Source organism: Bufo bufo, chromosome 3 (assembly GCF_905171765.1).
Source record: "Bufo bufo chromosome 3, aBufBuf1.1, whole genome shotgun sequence".
In the NCBI taxonomy this organism is placed as follows: Eukaryota; Metazoa; Chordata; class Amphibia; order Anura; family Bufonidae; genus Bufo; species Bufo bufo.
Genome location: NC_053391.1, coordinates 423,218,100 through 423,238,232, shown reverse-complemented (window position 1 = coordinate 423,238,232; position 20,133 = coordinate 423,218,100). Strand labels below are relative to the sequence as shown.

The following is a 20,133-nucleotide window of genomic DNA, read 5'->3' as shown; positions in this document are numbered from 1 at the left end:
TAACCAGTGTAATATGACAGCTGTGCCTTGACTCACTGCTGCTCCCATCCCAATTCCATTTCCCAATCTTGTGAATACAGTCTCCAAAGTATGTGTTTTTAAATGTAAGTGTCCTAAGATGTATGTTTTTATTTTCAGTGTATTCTACAGTCTTCAGTCCTTCTCCAAAATCAGATATTGATGCTTTGGGAAAGCCTAGATACACAGGTAAGACATTATGTGAACCTTGCAAGGAGTCATTTTTATACAGGACACTAAAAGTCAGAAATTAGGATGGTATCATGAAAAAACTACATGCATGATGTCTAGAGAGAGCCTCTCAATATATATAGTCATTAGTAATAACAAGCAAAGGACTGGTCAAGGGGTGGGATATATTAGGCAACAAAAGAACAGTCAGCTCTCGAAATTAATGGAGAAGATATACAAATCAATAAAATGGTCAACTAATAGGTAGTAAAAATTGCAACTAGACAGTCTAAAGATGGACCAACTAAAGCTGGTTTACACTGTGTAAGGCTAGTTTCACATATGCGGCTGAGGTTTCCGGCAGGCTGTTCCAGAAAAGAATGCAGGAATCAGCCGGACAAAAAACGCTGCGCACAGTAATTTTTGTCTGGCCGATTATCTCTGCAGGACCCCATTGGGTCCAGAGGGCAGGCGGCAGTATCTGGCAATATCATAGAAACATAGAAACATAGAATGTGTCGGCAGATAAGAACCATTTGGCCCATCTAGTCTGCCCAATATACTGAATACTATGGATAGCCCCCGGCCCTATCTTATATGAAGGATGGCCTTATGCCTATCCCATGCTTGCTTAAACCCCTTCACTGTATTTGCAGCTACCACTTCTGCAGGAAGGCTATTCCATGCATCCACTACTCTCTCAGTAAAGTAATACTTCCTTATATTACTTTTACACCTTTGCCCCTCTAATTTAAAACTGTGTCCTCTTGTGGTAGTTTTTCTTCTTTTAAATATGCTCTCTTCCTTTACCGAGTTGATTCCCTTTATGTATTTAAAAGTTTCTATCATATCCCCTCTGTCTCTTCTTTCTTCCAAGCTATACATATTAAGGTCCTTTAACCTTTCCTGGTAAGTTTTATCCTGCAATCCATGTACTAGTTTAGTAGCTCTTCTCTGAACTCTCTCTAGAGTATCTATATCCTTCTGGAGATATGGCCTCCAGTACTGCGCACAATACTCCAAGTGAGGTCTCACCAGTGTTCTGTACAGCGGCATAAGCACTTCACTCTTTCTACTGCTTATACCTCTCCCTATACATCCAAGCATTCTGCTGGCATTTCGTGCTGCTCTATTACATTGTCTTCCCACCTTTAAGTCTTCTGAAATAATTACTCCTAAATCCCTTTCCTCAGATACTGAGGTCAGGACTGTGTCAAATATTCTATATTCTGCCCTTGGGTTTTTACGCCCCAGGTGCATTATCTTGCACTTATCCACATTAAATTTCAGTTTCCAGAGTTCTGACCATTCTTATAGTTTTCCTAAATCCTTTTCCATTTGGCGTTTCCCTCCAGGAACATCAACCCTGTTACATATCTTTGTGTCATCAGCAAAAAGACAAACCTTACCAGCGAGGCCTTTTGCAATATCACTTATGAAGATATTAAACAAAATCGGTCCCAGTACAGATCCCTGTGGAACCCCACTGGTAACATTACCTTGTTTTGAATGTTCTCCATTGACTACAACCCTCTGTTGTCTGTCACTCAGCCACTGCCTAATCCACTCAACAATATGGGAGTCCATGCTCAATGACTGCAGTTTATTGATAAGTCTTCTATGTGGGACAGTGTCAAAAGCCTTACTAAAATCTAGATATGCGATGTCTACTGCACCTCCACCGTCTATTATTTTATTCACCCAGTCAAAAAAATCTATAAGATTTGTTTGACATGATCTCCCTGAAGTAAACCCATGTTGTTTTTCATCTTGCAATCCATGGGATTTTAGATGTTCCACAATCCTATCTTTTAATAGGGTTTCCATTAATTTGCCTACTATTGATGTCAGACTCACTGGTCTATAGTTGCTCGATTCCTCCCTACTACCTTTCTTGTGAATGGGCACGACATTTGCCAATTTCCAATCTTCCGGGACGACTCCTGTTACTAATGATTGGTTAAATAAATCTGTTAACGGTTTTGCCAGCTCACCACTAAGCTCTTTTAATAATTTTGGGTGTATCTCATCAGGCCCCTGTGACTTATCTGTCTTCACCTTAGACAGCAAACTTAGAACATCTTCCTCTGTAAAGATACATGCATCAAACGATTTAATAGTCATTCTTTCTAGTGGAGGTCCTTCTCCTTTTTCTTTTGTAAAAACTGAACAGAAGTATTCATTAAGGCAGTCGGCTAGCCCTTTATTCTCTTCTACATACCTTCCGTCCTTTGTTTTTAATTTAGTTATTCCTTGTTTTAATTTCCTTTTTTCATTTATATATCTGAAGAATGTCTTATCCCCTTTTTTCATAGACTGAGCTAGTTTTTCTTCTGCCTGCGCTTTAGAAGTTCTTATAACTTGCTTGGCCTCTCTCTGCCTAATCTTGTAGATTTCCTTATCTTCATTGCTCTGGGTTTTTTTATAATTACAAAATGCTAGCTTTTTATTTTTAATGATTTGGGCCACTTCTGCTGAGTACCACATTGGTCTCCTCCTTTTTTTGCTTTTACTGACGAGTCTAATGCAATTTTCTGTTGCCTTCAATAATGCACCTTTTAAGTAGTCCCATTTCTCCTGGACTCCATGTAATCCGTTCCAGTCTGATAAGGACTCATTTATGACTAATTTCATTTTTGAAAAGTCTGTTTTTCTAAAATCTAAAACTTTTGTTTTTGTGTGGTGGGACTCTTTCACAGTTCTTATATTAAACCACACTGACTGGTGATCACTAGATCCCAAGGTTTCGCCTACAATGACATCATATACCGAATCCCCGTTTGTGAATACCAAATCCAAAATGGCCTCCCTCCGGGTTGGCTCCTCAACCACTTGTTGTAGAGATAACCCCAGTAGGGAATTTAGAATATCTGTACTCCTGGTAGAACTTGCTATTTTGGTTTTCCAGTTTATATCTGGAAGATTGAAATCTCCCATAATGATAACTTCTCCTTTCATTGTCATTTTAGCTATTTCTTCAACTAGTAGATCATCTAGTTCTTTAACTTGACCAGGTGGTCTATATATTACACCTACACGAGTTACTGCATGGTTAGCAAACTGCAACGTAACCCAAACTGACTCTATGTTGGCCTCACCAACTTGTATTAGGTTAGATTTAATGCTATCTTTCACATACAGGGCCACTCCTCCTCCTTTCTTGCCTTCTCTGTCTCTTCTGTATAAAGAGTACCCTGGTATGGTTATGTCCCAGTCATTTCTTTCATTAAACCATGTCTCCGTAACAGCCACTAAATCTACAATGTATGTTCAATATCGGATCCGTAGAACTCCGACAGGCTCTTCTCGACCTGAACAGCCTGCCGGTGGCTCTGCCACATATGTGAAACTAACCTAAATATTAGTAAATCTGCCCCAACTTATTGGCAGCAGGAAAAGTTGTCAAGCGCTGAGGCAGAAAGGATCGGAACCATCGAGCAGGGGTTTCTTCATCCACGAGGATAGGCGCGGCAACGGAAAGGGCGCGAATAAGTGTGCGAACGCGCGAACATAAGTTTGTGCGATCATTCACATCTTTGCCAGCCAATCACTTCATACCATAACCTGTATCTCCATTGGTCATGATTGTAAGACCGCCTTCCATCTTCAGGTATAAATAAACCTTGCCTAGCTGTTGGAAGCAGGCACATTATTGGATCCTACTTGAGAACGTCTCTGTGATGTTATTTTGGAGGAATTGCGCACACATCGACGCACACTACACCAAGGATTTCCCGATTGTACTTCTGGCGGTCGTTTTCGGTTGTGAGAATGAGATAAAGGAGCAAACGGCGATATCAGTAGCCACCAAAAGTAAAAATTGTTTAGGAGTGGTTTGAGGAACATGGGAAAAAGTTGGGCAGACTAGATGGGCCAAATGGTTCTTATCTGCCGACACATTCTATGTTTCTATGTAAGAGTTCAAGGTGTTGACTTAACCCCCAATTTCCTTGGATCTCAGCATCTTTGGGATCTGCTAGGGTATAACCACGCGGTCAGGCTTGTGCATGCAGTTTTGGAAGTCAAAACCAGGAATGAATTTAAAAAAGAGGAAAAGTCGTATCTGTCCTTTATGCTTTCTCCTATTTCATGATCCACTCCTGATTTTGGCATCCAAAACGGCATACAGAAACCTGACTGTGTGGATGTACCCCTAGAGAAACAAATCCAGTCCTTGGAGCTTGCACTGGATATCACAATGATCTTGTGCAGATCAGACCAGATCACATAAAGATAAAGACTGATATATATATTTCTTAGGGTAATGAAGACGATAGATGTTTTTGTTTGAATAAATAATCTCTTGGTTTGACATATAACAAAGTCAGCCAGAGTGTGATTTTACACTCCCTTATGGCTATCATGATGCAATCAAAGTAAACAATAGAAAAGCTCCAGTTACTCAGTCAGATTATTACAATGAATGTGTCCCTAGGGATGGGCAAAGTATTAACGCACTATAAAATATCTGCAATAAAAGAGACTAAAAAATGAGTCTGCCAACTTTTAACCAGAACCATAAGCTAAGAGAGAGAGCTGTCACCTTAAAGGGGTTGTCCAACCAGCATACCAAAATGATTGACCCAGGGAATGTATGTTCAATAAAAAATAAAAAAAACATTTGCCTCTTAAAAGTAGCTCCGTTCCAGCACTGAGGGATCTGTCCCCTCTGCTTACATTACCTAGCCACCCGGAAATGTGACATCCCATCCGTGGTCATGTGTACTGCTGCAATCATTCACTGGCCTCAATAGTGACATGTCCCCAAGCAGCATATGACCACTGAGCCTCTGCGGTCATGTGTTGGTCACAGACACATGACTGCTAAGGCCAGTAAATGGCTGCAGAGGTGCATGTGACCACAGGCAGGACATGACTCTTCTGGTCTGCCGTCTGCTGGGGACCAGAAGCAGGGGAACAGCAGCTAGACCGGAGTGGCGTTCAATAGATGAGTATTTTTATATTTTTTACACACATTACACTAAATTAATTGTGGTTTGAGGGTCAGACAACCCCTTTTAATTCTAGCTTGGATTTTTTTCTTTTTGTGATGGGTCAGTGCAAGGAATGGATTATCATCCAACCATCCTTCAAATAAACTAGTTACTAACTTTTTACACACATTTGCCTAAATCAATGGTGCAGCGGAACATACGAAATGTTGTAATATATCTGTATCAGAGAACAAATTACTCTTTTTTTCACTTTTCCTGACCCTAAACTAACATTGTCTCTGACTTTTCTGCTAATTCTGTCTTGTGAGACAAGACAGGATTTCAGCTCACTGAAGGATCAGATTACATCATCCAATAGAAGTCTATGGAAAGTAAGGGGAAGCGGCGGAGGGAGCTGCAGTGGGAGAGAAGCAGATAGGCAGATAATACATGTAGGGGCCCAATAGCGATATAGCAGAGCTGGTATTATGGGTTCGCTCTAGTTGACAGGTACTGGTCAGGTATAGTGTAGCACTGACAGCTGACAGATAGTGCAAGTGATTTAAACAAAAGAAAGTGTTACTTCCAGGAGCATAATAGTAACATTTCACTCCATAAGTACAGTTCATGAATTGCAGTTGAAAAGGCAGAAGGGGGCTACTTCTACAGACTCACTTGGGTAGTAAACCCCTGGGATGGATGAATCTCCTCACATTCATCTGGGACTAGCTGTATCATCTCCGTGCTAAGACTCTCACCTCATCGCTGTCTCACTCTACAGTGCTGGCTGTGTCTTTTCATGCTTCTTTTGATCCACACTTCTTCTAACCCCCTCACTTGTCCTATCAGTTACTGCAATAACTGACTCTCTCCTCAGGACCCTCCATGTAGACCACTACATCGCAGTTCAGCCTGATGTTGACATATAACATCTGTCACTGCCATTACATTGTCACTGGTCACATAGCAAGGACCCAAGAACCAGGTTTTGCAAGAAACAACCCATTTTAACAGTTATCAGCAACACAGCTCCACTCCCAGCAGCAGCATCCTTATTGACTCTAGACACTAAGAAGTCCCCCTCCTATGACCAACTACACACATAACCATATGTACAGGAGAAAACCATTGCCCTGTATCATCATGACTTAACTGTTTTCTTTGAAGGCTATGAACACTTTTGGGGGCAATTTTTTTTTTTCAGTTGGTCTTTAACTCTTTATTAAAAATTTTCAGCAGTTTTTGTTAAAAAGGTTAAGTTTTAGCTTAGCTGTGAGCAAATTACTTTCACTCTCACTTTGTGACATCATCTGATAACCTTTAGTATTATAAATTGCTAACAGTTCACTCTTATCAGTAAGATATGATCTGAGCTGGAATGAGTGTTTGTGAGCTCTCAAGAGCTTCATATAAAATATCAGATGTGCTCCCTGAAACAGTGTAAGCAAAGAGACTGCTAATAGAGAATCTCAAGCCTGTACAGAGAAAGAGGCTGGAAATTTTTTATAAAGACCAATTAAAAAAATGAATGAAATGTCCACAAAGATGTCCATAGCCTTTAGGTCACAAACACAATATAATAAAATATGCAAGCATTTACAGATACATTATGCAAAACCATGATTATGCAATCAATTCACAACATATCAATTTCTACAAATAGCAGAGTAACTGTACATGTCTTGCAATAGATAACATACTGTATATTCAACATAAGCATAAGATCAACATGTGCATAATATAGGTATTTGGTAGGGTGGGCGCACAGTGCTGGGGACAGCCAAGAAAGTGGTCATTCGATTAAAATGCGACCACAACTATCTTGACTGCCATGTACGTGGCAGCCACAGCTACTCACTATTTATATAGCCCATAGACAGGGAATCAGGAACTTGCAGTCAACGCAACAGTTTAGGAGCATTTAGGAAGTATTGTGACGTGGCCAACCCCTTTAACAAATGCACTCATTGTAAAAAAAAATGTCCATGCTTTTTATTGTAAATTGAAAATACTATTATATTAGTAATTATTATTAAACTATTATGTTTCTTTCTGTGTGTTCCTTGTTTCTGAAGCACCCCATGTAGTATACATGAGCAAGAATGAATCCGTACCATGCTCCATCACAGATACTCTCAGGCACTTTCCCACAGAAGAGGAGAGCACCAACCAAGAAATCAGTAGTGCTCCTCAGAACCCCCCAACTAACCTTACTGTGGTAACTGTAGAGGGGTGCTCATCCTTTGTTGTTTTGAATTGGGAGAAGCCTGACAATGACACTGTTACCGGTTAGTAAAATTTATGTTTCAATTTGATAACCTGCAAGACATTAAAGGAAATCTGTCCCCAGTGACCTCCCTATCCAACTGTTTGCATAAAAACATAGTTGTGGTTCACCTGATTAAAACTCTGTTGTTCTTTTGTTGATCCGAGGCTCCATTCCCAAGTTATGGTGCTTTTGCATAATATGCAAATTAGGCCTTTGGTGCAATGAGGGCATCACCATTGCTCTCTTTGCCTCCAAGCTCCACTCCTTTCTGTGGCCATCCCCTTACTTGCTGCTTTGCCACAGCCTGACCTTGTCAATCAAGCAGCGAATTAGGGGCAGGCTACAGAAATTAGCAAAGCTTGTTTGCAACAAGAGTAGTGGTGACGCCCTTATCACAAATTTGAAAACAGGACAATTCTTGCCAAGGTTTCCAGGTGGCTACACAAGGATTAGCACAATCAACGTGTGGTCTGATCCGCTGCATGTACAACTGAAAATCTATGGCAGAAATCCGAGAATCACTTACGTATTATGGTCAGTATTTTGCATCAGTATTTGTAAGCTCAGACAGGAATGTATCAAAAACACAGAAAAGGTGCAAATATTTTTATCATACTTTGTCTATGTGTAGGTTCAACTCCTGGTCTGAAATACTGATGCAAAAATACTGACCCTACGCAGATGTGAAGGTGGTCTTAAAGGAAATGTGTCACCAAAAATGTTATCTACCAGTTAAAACCAGATAGTAACACATCTTTTTTTCTAATCTGTTTTTATTTTCTGATTACAGATTTTTTATTTCTTGAACATGATTATAGGGGGCCATCTTGCCTAAGCTGTTCTTAACGGCATTTAGAAAGCATTAAGAAAATTGCTTTACGGCAATACTATTCAAATTCTTCAAAAATATGTTAAACATAACAAAGTGATTTTAAGTCATTTTCTGATGAGAAGTTTTCTGCGTAGTCTTTTGTTCCCAACTCTCAATCAGCAAAATATATATAAGTAGGATTACCCCAATGAGTTACCTAACCTGAAGTACATGTTATCATTGCTTCATATTTTATTGCCTGAAGAAAGAACAAAGATTATTGCCTTTTTCTTTTTCTTTTAGAAGGAATAGAACATTAAATATATCAGCCATTGTGTCTCAATATCAGTCATTTTAATGGATGCATTTTTGACTGCAACATGTTTTATTAGGAATTATACAAAGCCTGGTTTCCGTTGTACTGATGGGGTCATTTTCAGTAGAATGGTTTCCTGGCCCTCATTATTCCTCAGTCATGTTCTTCTGAAATGACACCAATTCATTCTGTCTTTACTTATATTAGCCTAATATAGCCTGTGCTTAGATTATTTGTACTGTAAACCATTGTGATGACTGGTGTCAATTTTGCTTCTTCTGTAAAATTGGGTCAATTTGACTACAAAGCTAACTTCAGGACTTCTGCAAGGAGCAGATATTCATATCCGCACAAGATAGGAAATCATAAATCATATCAATATAATAATCTATAAATATTGAAGGAAATTTATAAAGACTGTCTTTGTTACCATAGCAACCAGTCGCAACAGAGATTTCTTGTCTTGTCTATTCCCTCATATGCTGCTGCATACTTCTCTTTATCTAACATAACAAAGTTGTCATTCGTTTTTGGGTATCAAACAGTTGTCAATGTGCTGTAAGTAAGGGTTTTAAACAGTAATCCAACCATGCACTTGTTAAAGTCTTCAGGCCTCCCTAAAAAGTGTAGTAAAAATGCACTGTATGCTAATAGCATACTTGGAGTCATGGGAGCAGCATAGCAGCATTGCAGAGTCAAGAAGTCATCTTGTAAGCATGTCTACACCTCTGTGATTGACATTCCCCGTGCCTGTTAACGGCAGCAGAAGTGGCTATGAACTCCTGCGCATGCGCTGTTATGTTCCCCTCACCATACTCTCAGCAGGCAAGGGAGCTGTCAGGCGTGCTTTCAGCAGTGTGACTCTGCCTGCAACATCGCTTATATATTTGCAAACACCACACGCCATTATGAAACTTCTTTTATTGAACTATTGGCTTTAACAAGGGGATGGTTGGATTACCTTTTAAAGTTCCTACAGCACCATGCCATCTGTAAAGTGGGTTCCTTTATAGAGCTTGCACACTTTTACCACATAGGGGGACATTCATCAAATCTGCTATGCAAGTTTTCTAGTGTAAAAATGTTGCAAACGATGTTGCGTGCAATATTTTGTGCATGTTTTTTTGTGGCTTTTGGTGAAATTTTGCAACTTTTGATGAGCCTCACCACTTTCAGAAATGGAGTAAAAAGGTGGTCGGGATTACAAATTAGAACACATTTATGTCTAATTTCAGAGAAAATAAAGTGGTGGCTGCCCTATTAGCACACACAAAACCTGTTCTTACCACGGCTGGATCGCTTGGTTCAAAGCAGGGAGCTCAAGAGCTCTCCCCATGGCTCTGCCTGTTATAATAGCAAAGCTGATAACATCTTCAGCTCTGAGTGTAAGAATGAATGAATTAAAAGCACAGAGCCAGGGGTGTAGCTATAGGAGGTACAGAGGTAGCAGTCGCTATTGGGCCCAGGAGCCTGAGGGGGCCCAAAGACCCCTGTGCCGCATAAGAAGACACCGGTATTTTAGAAAGTTACATGCTGGTCAAGTTACACTTCTGGCTGCAGGAAAGGGGTTAGGTCAAGAATTTGGCATGGGGGGGTGCTGTTTTAATTTTTGCCTCTATGTGCTTCCCTGCCCCTAGCTACATAGCACTGAGGGAATGGGGACCCAAGCTGAACTTTTGCATAAGGGCCCATGAGCCTTTAGCTACGCCCCTGCACAGAGAGGATGGACAAGACTGCTGTGGTGTCTATGGTAATATAGCAGAGTGCACCTATTGCTGCTCATTAGCCACAGACTCCACCAGTCGTTCTCCTCTCTGTGCTTTCACTTCATTCGTTCCTACACACACATAGCTGAAGATATTATCAGCTATGTGATTCATGACAGGCAGAGCCATGGAGAGAGCTGAGACAGCTTTTTAGCTCCCTGCTTTGAACCAACCCATCCATCTGTGAATTAGGATGGGTTTTGTGTGTGCTTATGGGGCAGCGGCCATTTTATTTTATCTGATACTTGCCCCTAGAGAAAACAAGCTGTTATAAATAATAAAAGCTATTTGGGAATGTTTTTATAGTAAAGTAACATTTACGGTAGGTATTTTCAGTAATTCTCAGACAACCCCTTTAAAAAAAAATTATTACTTCAAGAGTTACTACTCTCTGTACTTTTGTGTCATTTGTCATTCTTCATTTACTGACCATTAAATTAATTTGAAAGTTTTATTTTTTATGGCAAATAAGGATACACATGGTAAATTTTATAGACGTCCTATTTCCTTTATGCCATAAATGTCTGATAGATGTGGATCTCACCACAGGAATTTAATCTATAGAATGGGCTGGCCTGGAAGTGGTAGCCAGAGGTGTTCAGGATTATGAAAACCAAGCTATGGAAATAGTGTTTGCGGAACTTGGGAGATGCAGAAACAGTGTAGTTCGCTGTGAATAACCCCTTTAAACCAATAAGGACTGCCCACTGTAAATTTACATTTACATATGCTCAGCTTTTCATTTCCTTTAACATGTACATTTTCAGAATATAATGTTATTTCAAAAGAAAATGGTGGAGTTCCTGGAAAAGACCAGTCAATCATAACCACAAATCAGACACACTCTACGGTGGAAAACCTTAAACCAGATACAAGGTAGGTGGACAACACCGCACAGGTGATCTATCTTGACTGTAAGATATGTCACAAAACTACTGTCTGTCTCTTTTGTGTCCTTTGCCACCCCCTTCATTTAATGACCAGTAGATTGAATTGAAATGTATGGTTTTTATGGCAAAAAACCTGATAAACATAGTAATGTCATGTACAATTCAATCCTTGCTGGAGAATTGCGCATAACATAAAGAATTAATAGATTTGTAGTCCGCTCTTTTTCACTTTTACATTATCTCCTGCCGGAAACACACCATGCTACGCTCTATTCAAAGATCTAGAAAAAACATTTAACATTTAGACTGGTAAGTAACATGTTTATAGGATTTAGCAGAATAAAGTGTTTGCAGGTGGGTGGATCTACCACCACCACAGCTAATGTAGGCAGTAGGCACTAAAGCTTTCACCAGCAGACTGGACCTTGAGTAGGTCAGGTTCCTAGTATTAATATCTAGCATTGGTTCCTAAAGCATCCCGAAATGTTGATCTTCTATTACATTTTTGTGTATCCCATACTGTTATTGCAGGTGCCCAGGATTATTACATTATATGAATGGATATGGAATCTCAGTGTTCACCATTGTCACCATGGCTAGTTTGATATGCTTTGAGATTTGAAGAGGACCTGTGATAACAATTCTGGAGCATCTATTCTTATGGTTCTATGTTGTGCCATTCCTTTATTATTTCTACTAGAAGTTATAAATGAATCGCTAGGAGTCTGCAGTAAGGGTACAGAGGGTGGTAACCAGTTGGGGGCGTGTACCTGCTCAGTCCGACCATGGCAGCACTGATTGGATAGAGGGAGACTGTGCAGGTACACACCCTCAACTGGTTACCTCCCTCTGTACCCTTACTGCAGACTGCTAGCAATTTATTCATACCTTCTAGTAGAAATAATAAAGGAATGGCACAACACAGAGCCATAAGACTAGATGCTCCAGATTTGGTATTACATGGGGAATGCATGAAGCTATTAAAAACAGGTATGTCAGGAGTGGTGACAGGTCCTCTTTAAGTTAGAATTCCAAGTCCATTGCATGCTTCTCAGAATGCATGCAGAGATTTCTTCCTCACAAGCTTGACTAAGTCTGTGTTACAGTTCTGGCTCCCTGTAATGCTGCATTTTGTCCCCGTTAAAGTTTGTGATGTCCACTAAACAGAAATTAATTTATTAAACCATACCATACTTGGCAATTTTTGAGAAGTGACCTCTTAAGAAGCAATGTATGAAATATTTTACTACATGCCCCGCCATTTATATAGGCTGTACCCCAACCTAAAGAATTCCAATCACAAATAGTGTATTTGATCTTGATAACACCCCAAAACGAAACACCCACAGACCAGATCCCGGCAAAACTGCAGGTAGAAAGAAAGGTGAGTGTTTAGTCAGGACGCCCCCAGGCATCCAGGAGGTATCTTATTTGTCAGAGAGTCTCCTGGACATTCTGTCAGGACATTATGGACATCACTTGAAGCCACCATACCCCAAATGAAAATAAGAATTTATGTCCTGTTATAGACAGTTACATGCCTTTAAAAAGTAGATGACAACCCTTTGCTCTTCTTTATTGGGATAGGTAAGTGCAACAGTTTCTAAAATATTAATTGTAAATGTTAGGGTATGTTCACACTGCGGAAAATACACGTAGGAAAAATCCAACTTGTGCAGTATTTTCTGCGGAAACCTCAGATCTCTCGCACAAATTTGTTTGAATACTGCGACCTGACCTCAGATTAAACCCATTGACCATAGTTTCTTTGTTATTTCCATGTGAAAACCATGCCAAGAGGGATATGTCTTTTTATGAAAAACTCTGCGACCATATGAATGGCAACACAGAGTCCCATTAAGGGTTTCATGCGGTTTTCCTGTGGATTTCAGCATGGAATACGGTGTGAACATGCCCTTAGACTGCTGCTTCCTTACTATTGCCATTTTCAGATGAGAAGGGGACACATTTCTAATGGCCAGAACATCTTTCTGTTTCATGAGTGTTTTACAGTTAGCAGCCTTGCTTTTCCACCAACACCTGTCCAGCGCTGCCAAATAAGATTTTTTGGGCTGTTTATTCAGCTGCCTGTTTTGGAAATATTATCCAGCCCCTTGTAGGACTTTCCACTGGCGTCTAACAAGCAGAATGTGGGATTTGAAGAATGGCTACTTGCCTGGCAATGTGTGATCCAGACACCCAGTGTTTATAGAATAGTTAGTTGGAGTTTGAAAACCACTTATTAATGCCAACTAGACAAGAAAAACACTTTTTATTTTCCATGTCATTCATAAAGTGCCTTCAAGATTAAATCAGATTCTCCTTTTGTAGTCACCGAATTATTCACCTTCACGTGTAATTCATTTGCAGTGAAATATGTTAAAAGGGGAGACCTTTTTGTACAAAAATACACAAATTGATGAGTCTGGAAAGATGTTTCTGACTTCTTCTTTATGTCCTGTGGTCGACAAATAAGAATTTTTACTTGTTGACTTGCTGTGAACTCCAGTCCTGACTTCACGTAGACTAGAAAGTCAATACCTTTCAGCAAGGGCTGAGAAATGGGTGAAAAAAACTAAGATACCTTAAAGGGATCACCTGAGGGCAGGATAATATGGTGACAGACCCACTGAGTTCAGCAGTCTATCACTTTTGAGCTGGCAGTTTTTTATACTGACTGCCAGTGCTACGAGGGAGTTAAGTCGGCAAAGACTCGCTGGCCATGCCCTCCCCTGCCTCCTGACCATGACTGGCAGGTCTCTTTTCTGTAAGTCATAGGAAGAAAACCCACCAGTCATGGTTAGGAGACAGGGAAAGGTGGGGCCAGCGAGTCTCATGAGACTCATCTTCCTATGAAAGTACTTACCGCCAACACAGTGAGGGCAGCATAGTAAAGGTGACAGGTTCCCTGGCCATAAACATTAGATGTGTTTCAGCTGAACCAAAAATTTTGGAAGGATCAGCTGACCATCTAATGCATATAGAGGGCCTCCTGACTCTCCCCTGATGGCAGATGTCAGGGGAGAGAAGGGTCAGGCTCGGCGCTACATGCTTTGACACTATCCATGGTGATTGGAGAGCATCATGGTGACACCTACTCTTTAATGGGATTGTCCGAACATTGAATGTCTTCAAAAAATTCAGTATGAAAAACTATTTTTCATATTTACTTTCGGTTACATAAATGCTTTATTTATGAGATATTCCCCTTACTGTTGTTCAGTCTGAATAGTAATGTGCACATCCTCTTACTGAACTGAATGAGTAGGTCAGACCCTGTGACAGTTACAGGAAGAGAGCTGCAGCAGTGAGGACACTCTCCCTGAACTGTGATAGGGAGAGATCTGCAGCAGAAAGGACACACACCCTGAGCTATGATAGGGAGAGATCTGCAGCAGAAAGGACACAGCCCCTGGGCTGTGATAGGGTGACAACTGAAGCAGAAAAGACATACCCCCTGAGCTATGATAGGGAGAGATCTGCAGCAGAAAGGACACAGCCCCTGAGCTGTGATAGGGTGACAACTGAAGCAGAAAAGACATACCCCCTGAGCTATGATAGGGAGAGATCTGCAGCAGAAAGGACACAGCCCCTGAGCTGTGATAGGGTGACAACTGAAGCAGAAAAGACATACCCCCTGAGCTATGATAGGGAGAGATCTGCAGCAGAAAGGACACAGCCCCTGAGCTGTGATAGGGTGACAACTGAAGCAGAAAAGACATACCCCCTGAGCTATGATAGGGAGAGATCTGCAGCAGAAAGGACACAGCCCCTGAGCTGTGATAGGGTGACAACTGAAGCAGAAAAGACATACCCCTTGAGCTGCCAGCCTGATGCAAATCTAGCAGAGAAATTGTGGTAACACAAGATAAAGATCTCTGCATCAAACTGCATCAAAAACTGCTGTGCCTGAAATGACCTTACTGTCCCAAGCAGCAAATCCTCTTTCAGATTATTTTTTCTTTGTGTCAGAGAATTGTGTATTGGTTTTTTTATGTCATGGATATAGTGTTCTTGATTTCTCAGAGCACTGAGTTCTTGATGTCACAACATCATTTTTTAATTATGTTTCAGAGAGTGAAAAAAAAAATCAAAGTTTCCATAAATTATAAAATTTAAAGAGTGTTGGCAGAGAAAACTGGAACGGTGTTTGTTTATTTTTCTCCGCTGGATGTTACTCCATTTATTTGCTTGTTTGTTAATGAGAATTCCATGAACAAAGTTAAACCTATGGGGCTCTAAGTGGAATTGAGTTGTAACTTGTGGTCTCTGGAAAGAATGAATACTGTACTTGCCACTGGCTGATTTTCCAGATTGTCCATATCCTAAAAGCATCAGTATACTAATTTACAGTTTCCTTTAAGTACTGTTGAACAAAGCAACTGGTGCAAATGTGCCAATTTGGCATAAAATAAGGAAATTTTACTTACGTGGGAGTTCGGGTTAATGCCAGGTCAGGAGTTGCAAATTTATTAAGGTAGTTTAACATGGATTTTGTTTTATGTTTTGCATACATCATGCATGTCGTGTCCTGTCACTCCTCTTGTAAATGCTGCATGCAGCACTATTCTGTCTGGTCCAAACTGGTGGAATTTGCAACAGAGGTTCTGAATGGAGACACCAACATAAATCTGAACAGAGTCCTGCTGATTTACACTTAAAGGGTTTCTACCACCAGAAATACTGTTATGTAGCTGACTGACATTAGCGATGTGCTAATGTCAGCACTACATAACAGTATGTTTCTAACATTAGTCCCTGCAGCCGTTTTTGTTAAAAACAGCACTTTTATAGATATGCTAATGAGCCTCTAGGTGCTATGTGGGCGTCATTAGCACCTAGAGGGCTCCGTCCACTAGCCATTTCAGCCGCCCATCGCGTCCCTCCAGCCCGCCCCGCTCCTGTTGATTGACGTGAAACTTCTCAGTATCTCGTACCAATTCCCGCGCCTGCGCCGTGCACTTCTGTATTCTCCCGGCGCCGGCTTCCTCACTGCGCCTGCGCCAACTACGTTACAATGAGGAAGCCGGCACCAGGAGCGCAGCATTAACTCACTGCGCCTGCGCCTTCGCTGGAACAAGATCCAGAGGACTCCTCTTTTATTAAGAGTCACTCTGTGGTTGACATCCACCCCCTTCCTTCCTAGGTGTTTGATCTCAGTGGGATGTTAATCAAGGGCTTTGTGACTTGGCTTTGTCCTCAACACCTCCTCAATGACTCCAAGTATGTTCTTTAACCCCTTAAGGAGCCGCGCCGTACATGTATGGCGCAGCTGGACGTGACTTAAGGACCAGCGCAAGGTCCGCAGGGTGCTGGGGGAGGATCTCGGGGGAATCGGGGCACCATGGCTGCTCTTACCGGCAGGCAGTCATGCCGGGTAAGGGCAGCATGGTGCAGCATCTCCCCCCTGCAGCTCCAAGCGCTGCGATTGGCCGGTCAATGAAGACTGGCACATCACAGCGCCGGAAGCTCATGCTGCATATGAGCGTTGTGAAAAAAACTAACGTTAGACAATATTGGAGTTCGGACATTTTCTACCAGACTCCAATTTACAGTAAGACCATGACCCGGGCCGGAAGCGATTTGAGTCAATTGGGAAATTCCTACAATGCACAGTGCCCACCCCAAAACAACCCAACATTTGACCGTCTGTTCAAGGTTAGGCCTGTCATTGACAACTTTAACACCCAAGTTTGCTGAGGTGTACAACCCAGATAAAAACGTCTTTGTAGATGAGTTCCTATTACTTTTCAAAGGGAGGATTAGATTCCGCCAGAACCTGCCTAGCAAACGGGCAAGGTATGGCATAAAGAAACAAACTTTGTGAGAGTAGCTCCGGGTACACCCACAAGTTCCGCATTTACAAAGGGAAAGATTCACGAATAAAACCCCTAGAATGCCCCCCCCTTCCTAAGAGTTAGTGGGAAGATCGTGTGAGACTTACTGCACCCACTGCTAGATAATGGTTACTACCGCTGTGTGGATAATTATTCTACCAGCATACCCCTATTCATGTCCCTAACTGCCAGAGGTACTGTGGCAAAAATCAGAGAGGCCACCCTAGATCCCTGGTAGGGCAACCACTGAGAATGGGTGAAAGTAGGGCTCTCCTCCATGAGAACATGCTGATAGTTACGTACAAGGACAAGAGGGACGTCCTTGTACTGACCACCATTCACACTAACACCAGCTCCCCTGCTCCTGTAAGTGGTACCACTACCATTGTCTCCAAACCAGTTTGTATCCTGGACTACAACAGGCACATGGGAGGGGTGGATCTTTCAGATCAACTTCAGAAGCCCTACAGTGCCACACAAAAAATGAAAGTGTGGTACAAAAAGCTGGCCATACACATTGTACAGATGGCAATGTGTAATGTGTACGTGCTATTGCAATCTTCAGGCCACACAGGAACTTTCCTTCAGTTCCAAGAGGTGGTTATCAAGGCCCTAATTTTTCAAAGCCAGGCCGGGGAGGGTCCCAGTACTTCAGGAAGTCACGGTGCCCGTGTTGTTCCAGGGCAACATTTTACAGGATAAGTCCCCCAGACAGCAAGGAAGGGAAGGACCCAAAAAAGATGCAGGGTGTGTTCCAAAAGGAGGATAAGGAAAGACACCATTTACCACTGCGAAACCTGCCCTGAAAAACCTGGCCTGTGCATGCAGGAGTGTTTTAAAACCTACCACTTATCCATGGAATATTAATTTAATTTCATCCATGATGTACCTGTAGTTTTACCACCTTATATCTCTGATTTAGTCCGCATAGCTTACAGGTCGACTTTTCACAAACCACTACATATTCATTTCTGTGAAACACCTGTTAGGTCAAAAGTGCCTTTTCCACCCCTTAAAATGTTCGTGCGGGGGTGCTCTTTCCAAAATGGGGTCACTTATTGGGTTTTTTAATTTCTGGGGACCTTCAGGAATTTTTAAATGCAACATGGCACCTAAAATCCATGTCTGCCAATTCAGGCCAGCCAAATTCACATTAAGCTGTTTACCTGCTAGGCGCCCATACAGCAGACTACAAACACATAGGGGGTGTTTCCTGAATAGGGAGAAAATGGGGAACACATACTGGGGTGCATTTTCTCCTTTAACCCCTTCTAAAAGTGAAAAATTGGGGTCTGCTAGTAATTTTTCTTTTTCACAAATGTGTGATTTGAAATGCTTTAACAAGTGTTTCTGCCTTCTGTGAGACACCTGTTTGCTGAAAAGTACCATTTTCACCACTTAACATGTTCATACGGGGGTGCTCTTTCCAAAATGGGGTTACTTCTTGGGGTTTTTAATTTCTGGGGACCTCAGGAATCTTTTAAATGTGACATGGCACCTAAAATCTATGTCTGCTAATTCAGGCCAGCAAAATCCATGTTTTGCTGTTTGAATCTAGAGCCCTGCTGTGTTGCCGTATTCAGGGGGAATTGGGGAACAAAATGTCGGGTGCATTTTGTCTTGTTACCCTTTGGGAAAGTGAGAAATGTGGGTGTAAAGCAACTTTTTTGTGAAAAATATGCTATTTTTTATTAATTCTAGGAAACACCTTTGAGGTCAAAGTGCTCACTACACACCTTGAAAGATCTCTTGAGGGGTGTAGTTTCCAAAATAGGGTCACTTTTTGGGGGTTTCAACTGTAGGGCCACCTCAGGGTGTCTTCATATGCGACATAGCTCCCAATTACCATTCCAGGTAAATCCGCTCTCCAAAAGCCATATGGTGCTCCTTCCACTCTGAAGCCTGCTGTGCACACATACATAAGTTTTTTTTAGCACACATTGGGTGTTGCCGTATTTGGGGGAAATGGGGAACAAAATGTGAGGTGCATTTTGTCTTGTTACCCTTTGGGAAAGTGAGAAATGTGGGTGTAAAGCAACTTTTTTGTAAAAAAATGCAATTTTTCATTTTGACTGCCAAGTGTTTCCTAATTCTAGGAAACACCTTTGAGGGCAAAGTGCTCACTACACACCTTGAAAAATCCCTTTAGAGGTGTAGTTTCCAAAATGAATGTGGGTGTAAAGCAACTTTTTTGTGAAAAAATGCAATTTTTCATTTTGACTGCCAAGTGTTTCAGCTTTGAGGGCAAAGTGCTCACTACACACCTTGAAAAATGATCCAAACATGAAGAAGACATATGGGGAAGGGAAAGTAAAGTAATAACTATTTTTGGAGGTATTACTATCTATTATACAAGTAGAGAAAACTAAATTTGGAAATTTTCAAAATTTTCAAAATTTTGGGGTAAATTTGGTATTTTGGTATAAATAAAAATTAAATATTTTGACTCAAATTTACCACTGACATGAAGTACAATATTTGACGAGAAAAAAAATCTCAGAATGGCCTGGATAAGTAAAAGCGTTTTAAAGTTATCACCACATAAAGTGACATATGTCAGATTTGCTAAAAATGGCCTGGTCCTTAAGGTTAAAAATGGCAGGGTCCTGAAGGGGTTAAATACAGCCCGCACCACAATAGCAAACAGACTTTTTCACAAGGGCATGTTTAAAAAACTGTTGTTCTACAGTGTCCTCATCCATTTAGCCACGAAAAGGCTGATGACAGGTTCCCTTGGTGTGAACAAAGCCTATGCCTCATTTCTCATTAAAATCTCTCTTCACTTATGTTTTTTTGGCACTGATACCAAGAATGAATTCCAAAAGTGAAGGCACTTCTAAAGTTTTCATTTGAAAAATACTTCCTATTTGTTTTACTTTTAAGGCTACTTTCACATTAGTGTCTTTGTGGATCTGTCATGGATCTGCAAAAACACTTCCGTTACAATAATACAACCGCATGCATCCATCATGAACTGATCCGGTTGTATTATATCTCCTATAGCCATGATGGATCCGTCTTGAACACTATTGAAAGTCAATGGGGGACGGATCCGTTTTCTATTGTGTCAGAGAAAACGGATCCGTCCCCATTGACTTACATTGTTTGTCAGGACGGATCC

The 20,133-nt window shown here is 41.2% G+C and overlaps 1 protein-coding gene across 22 annotated transcripts in view; it reads left to right on the top strand.

Moving 5' to 3' along the window:
- The window catches only part of LOC120995626 (ABI family member 3 binding protein), a 409,717-nt gene that overhangs the window by 352,002 nt on the left and 37,582 nt on the right, over positions 1–20,133 (top strand). For all 22 annotated transcript variants that reach the window (XM_040424962.1, XM_040424958.1, XM_040424957.1 and 19 more), the window contains 3 exons: positions 139–207; positions 7,199–7,411; positions 11,053–11,161. In XM_040424962.1, the coding sequence (XP_040280896.1) occupies positions 139–207; positions 7,199–7,411; positions 11,053–11,161 (391 nt within the window). The remainder of the gene's footprint in view (positions 1–138; positions 208–7,198; positions 7,412–11,052; positions 11,162–20,133) is intronic.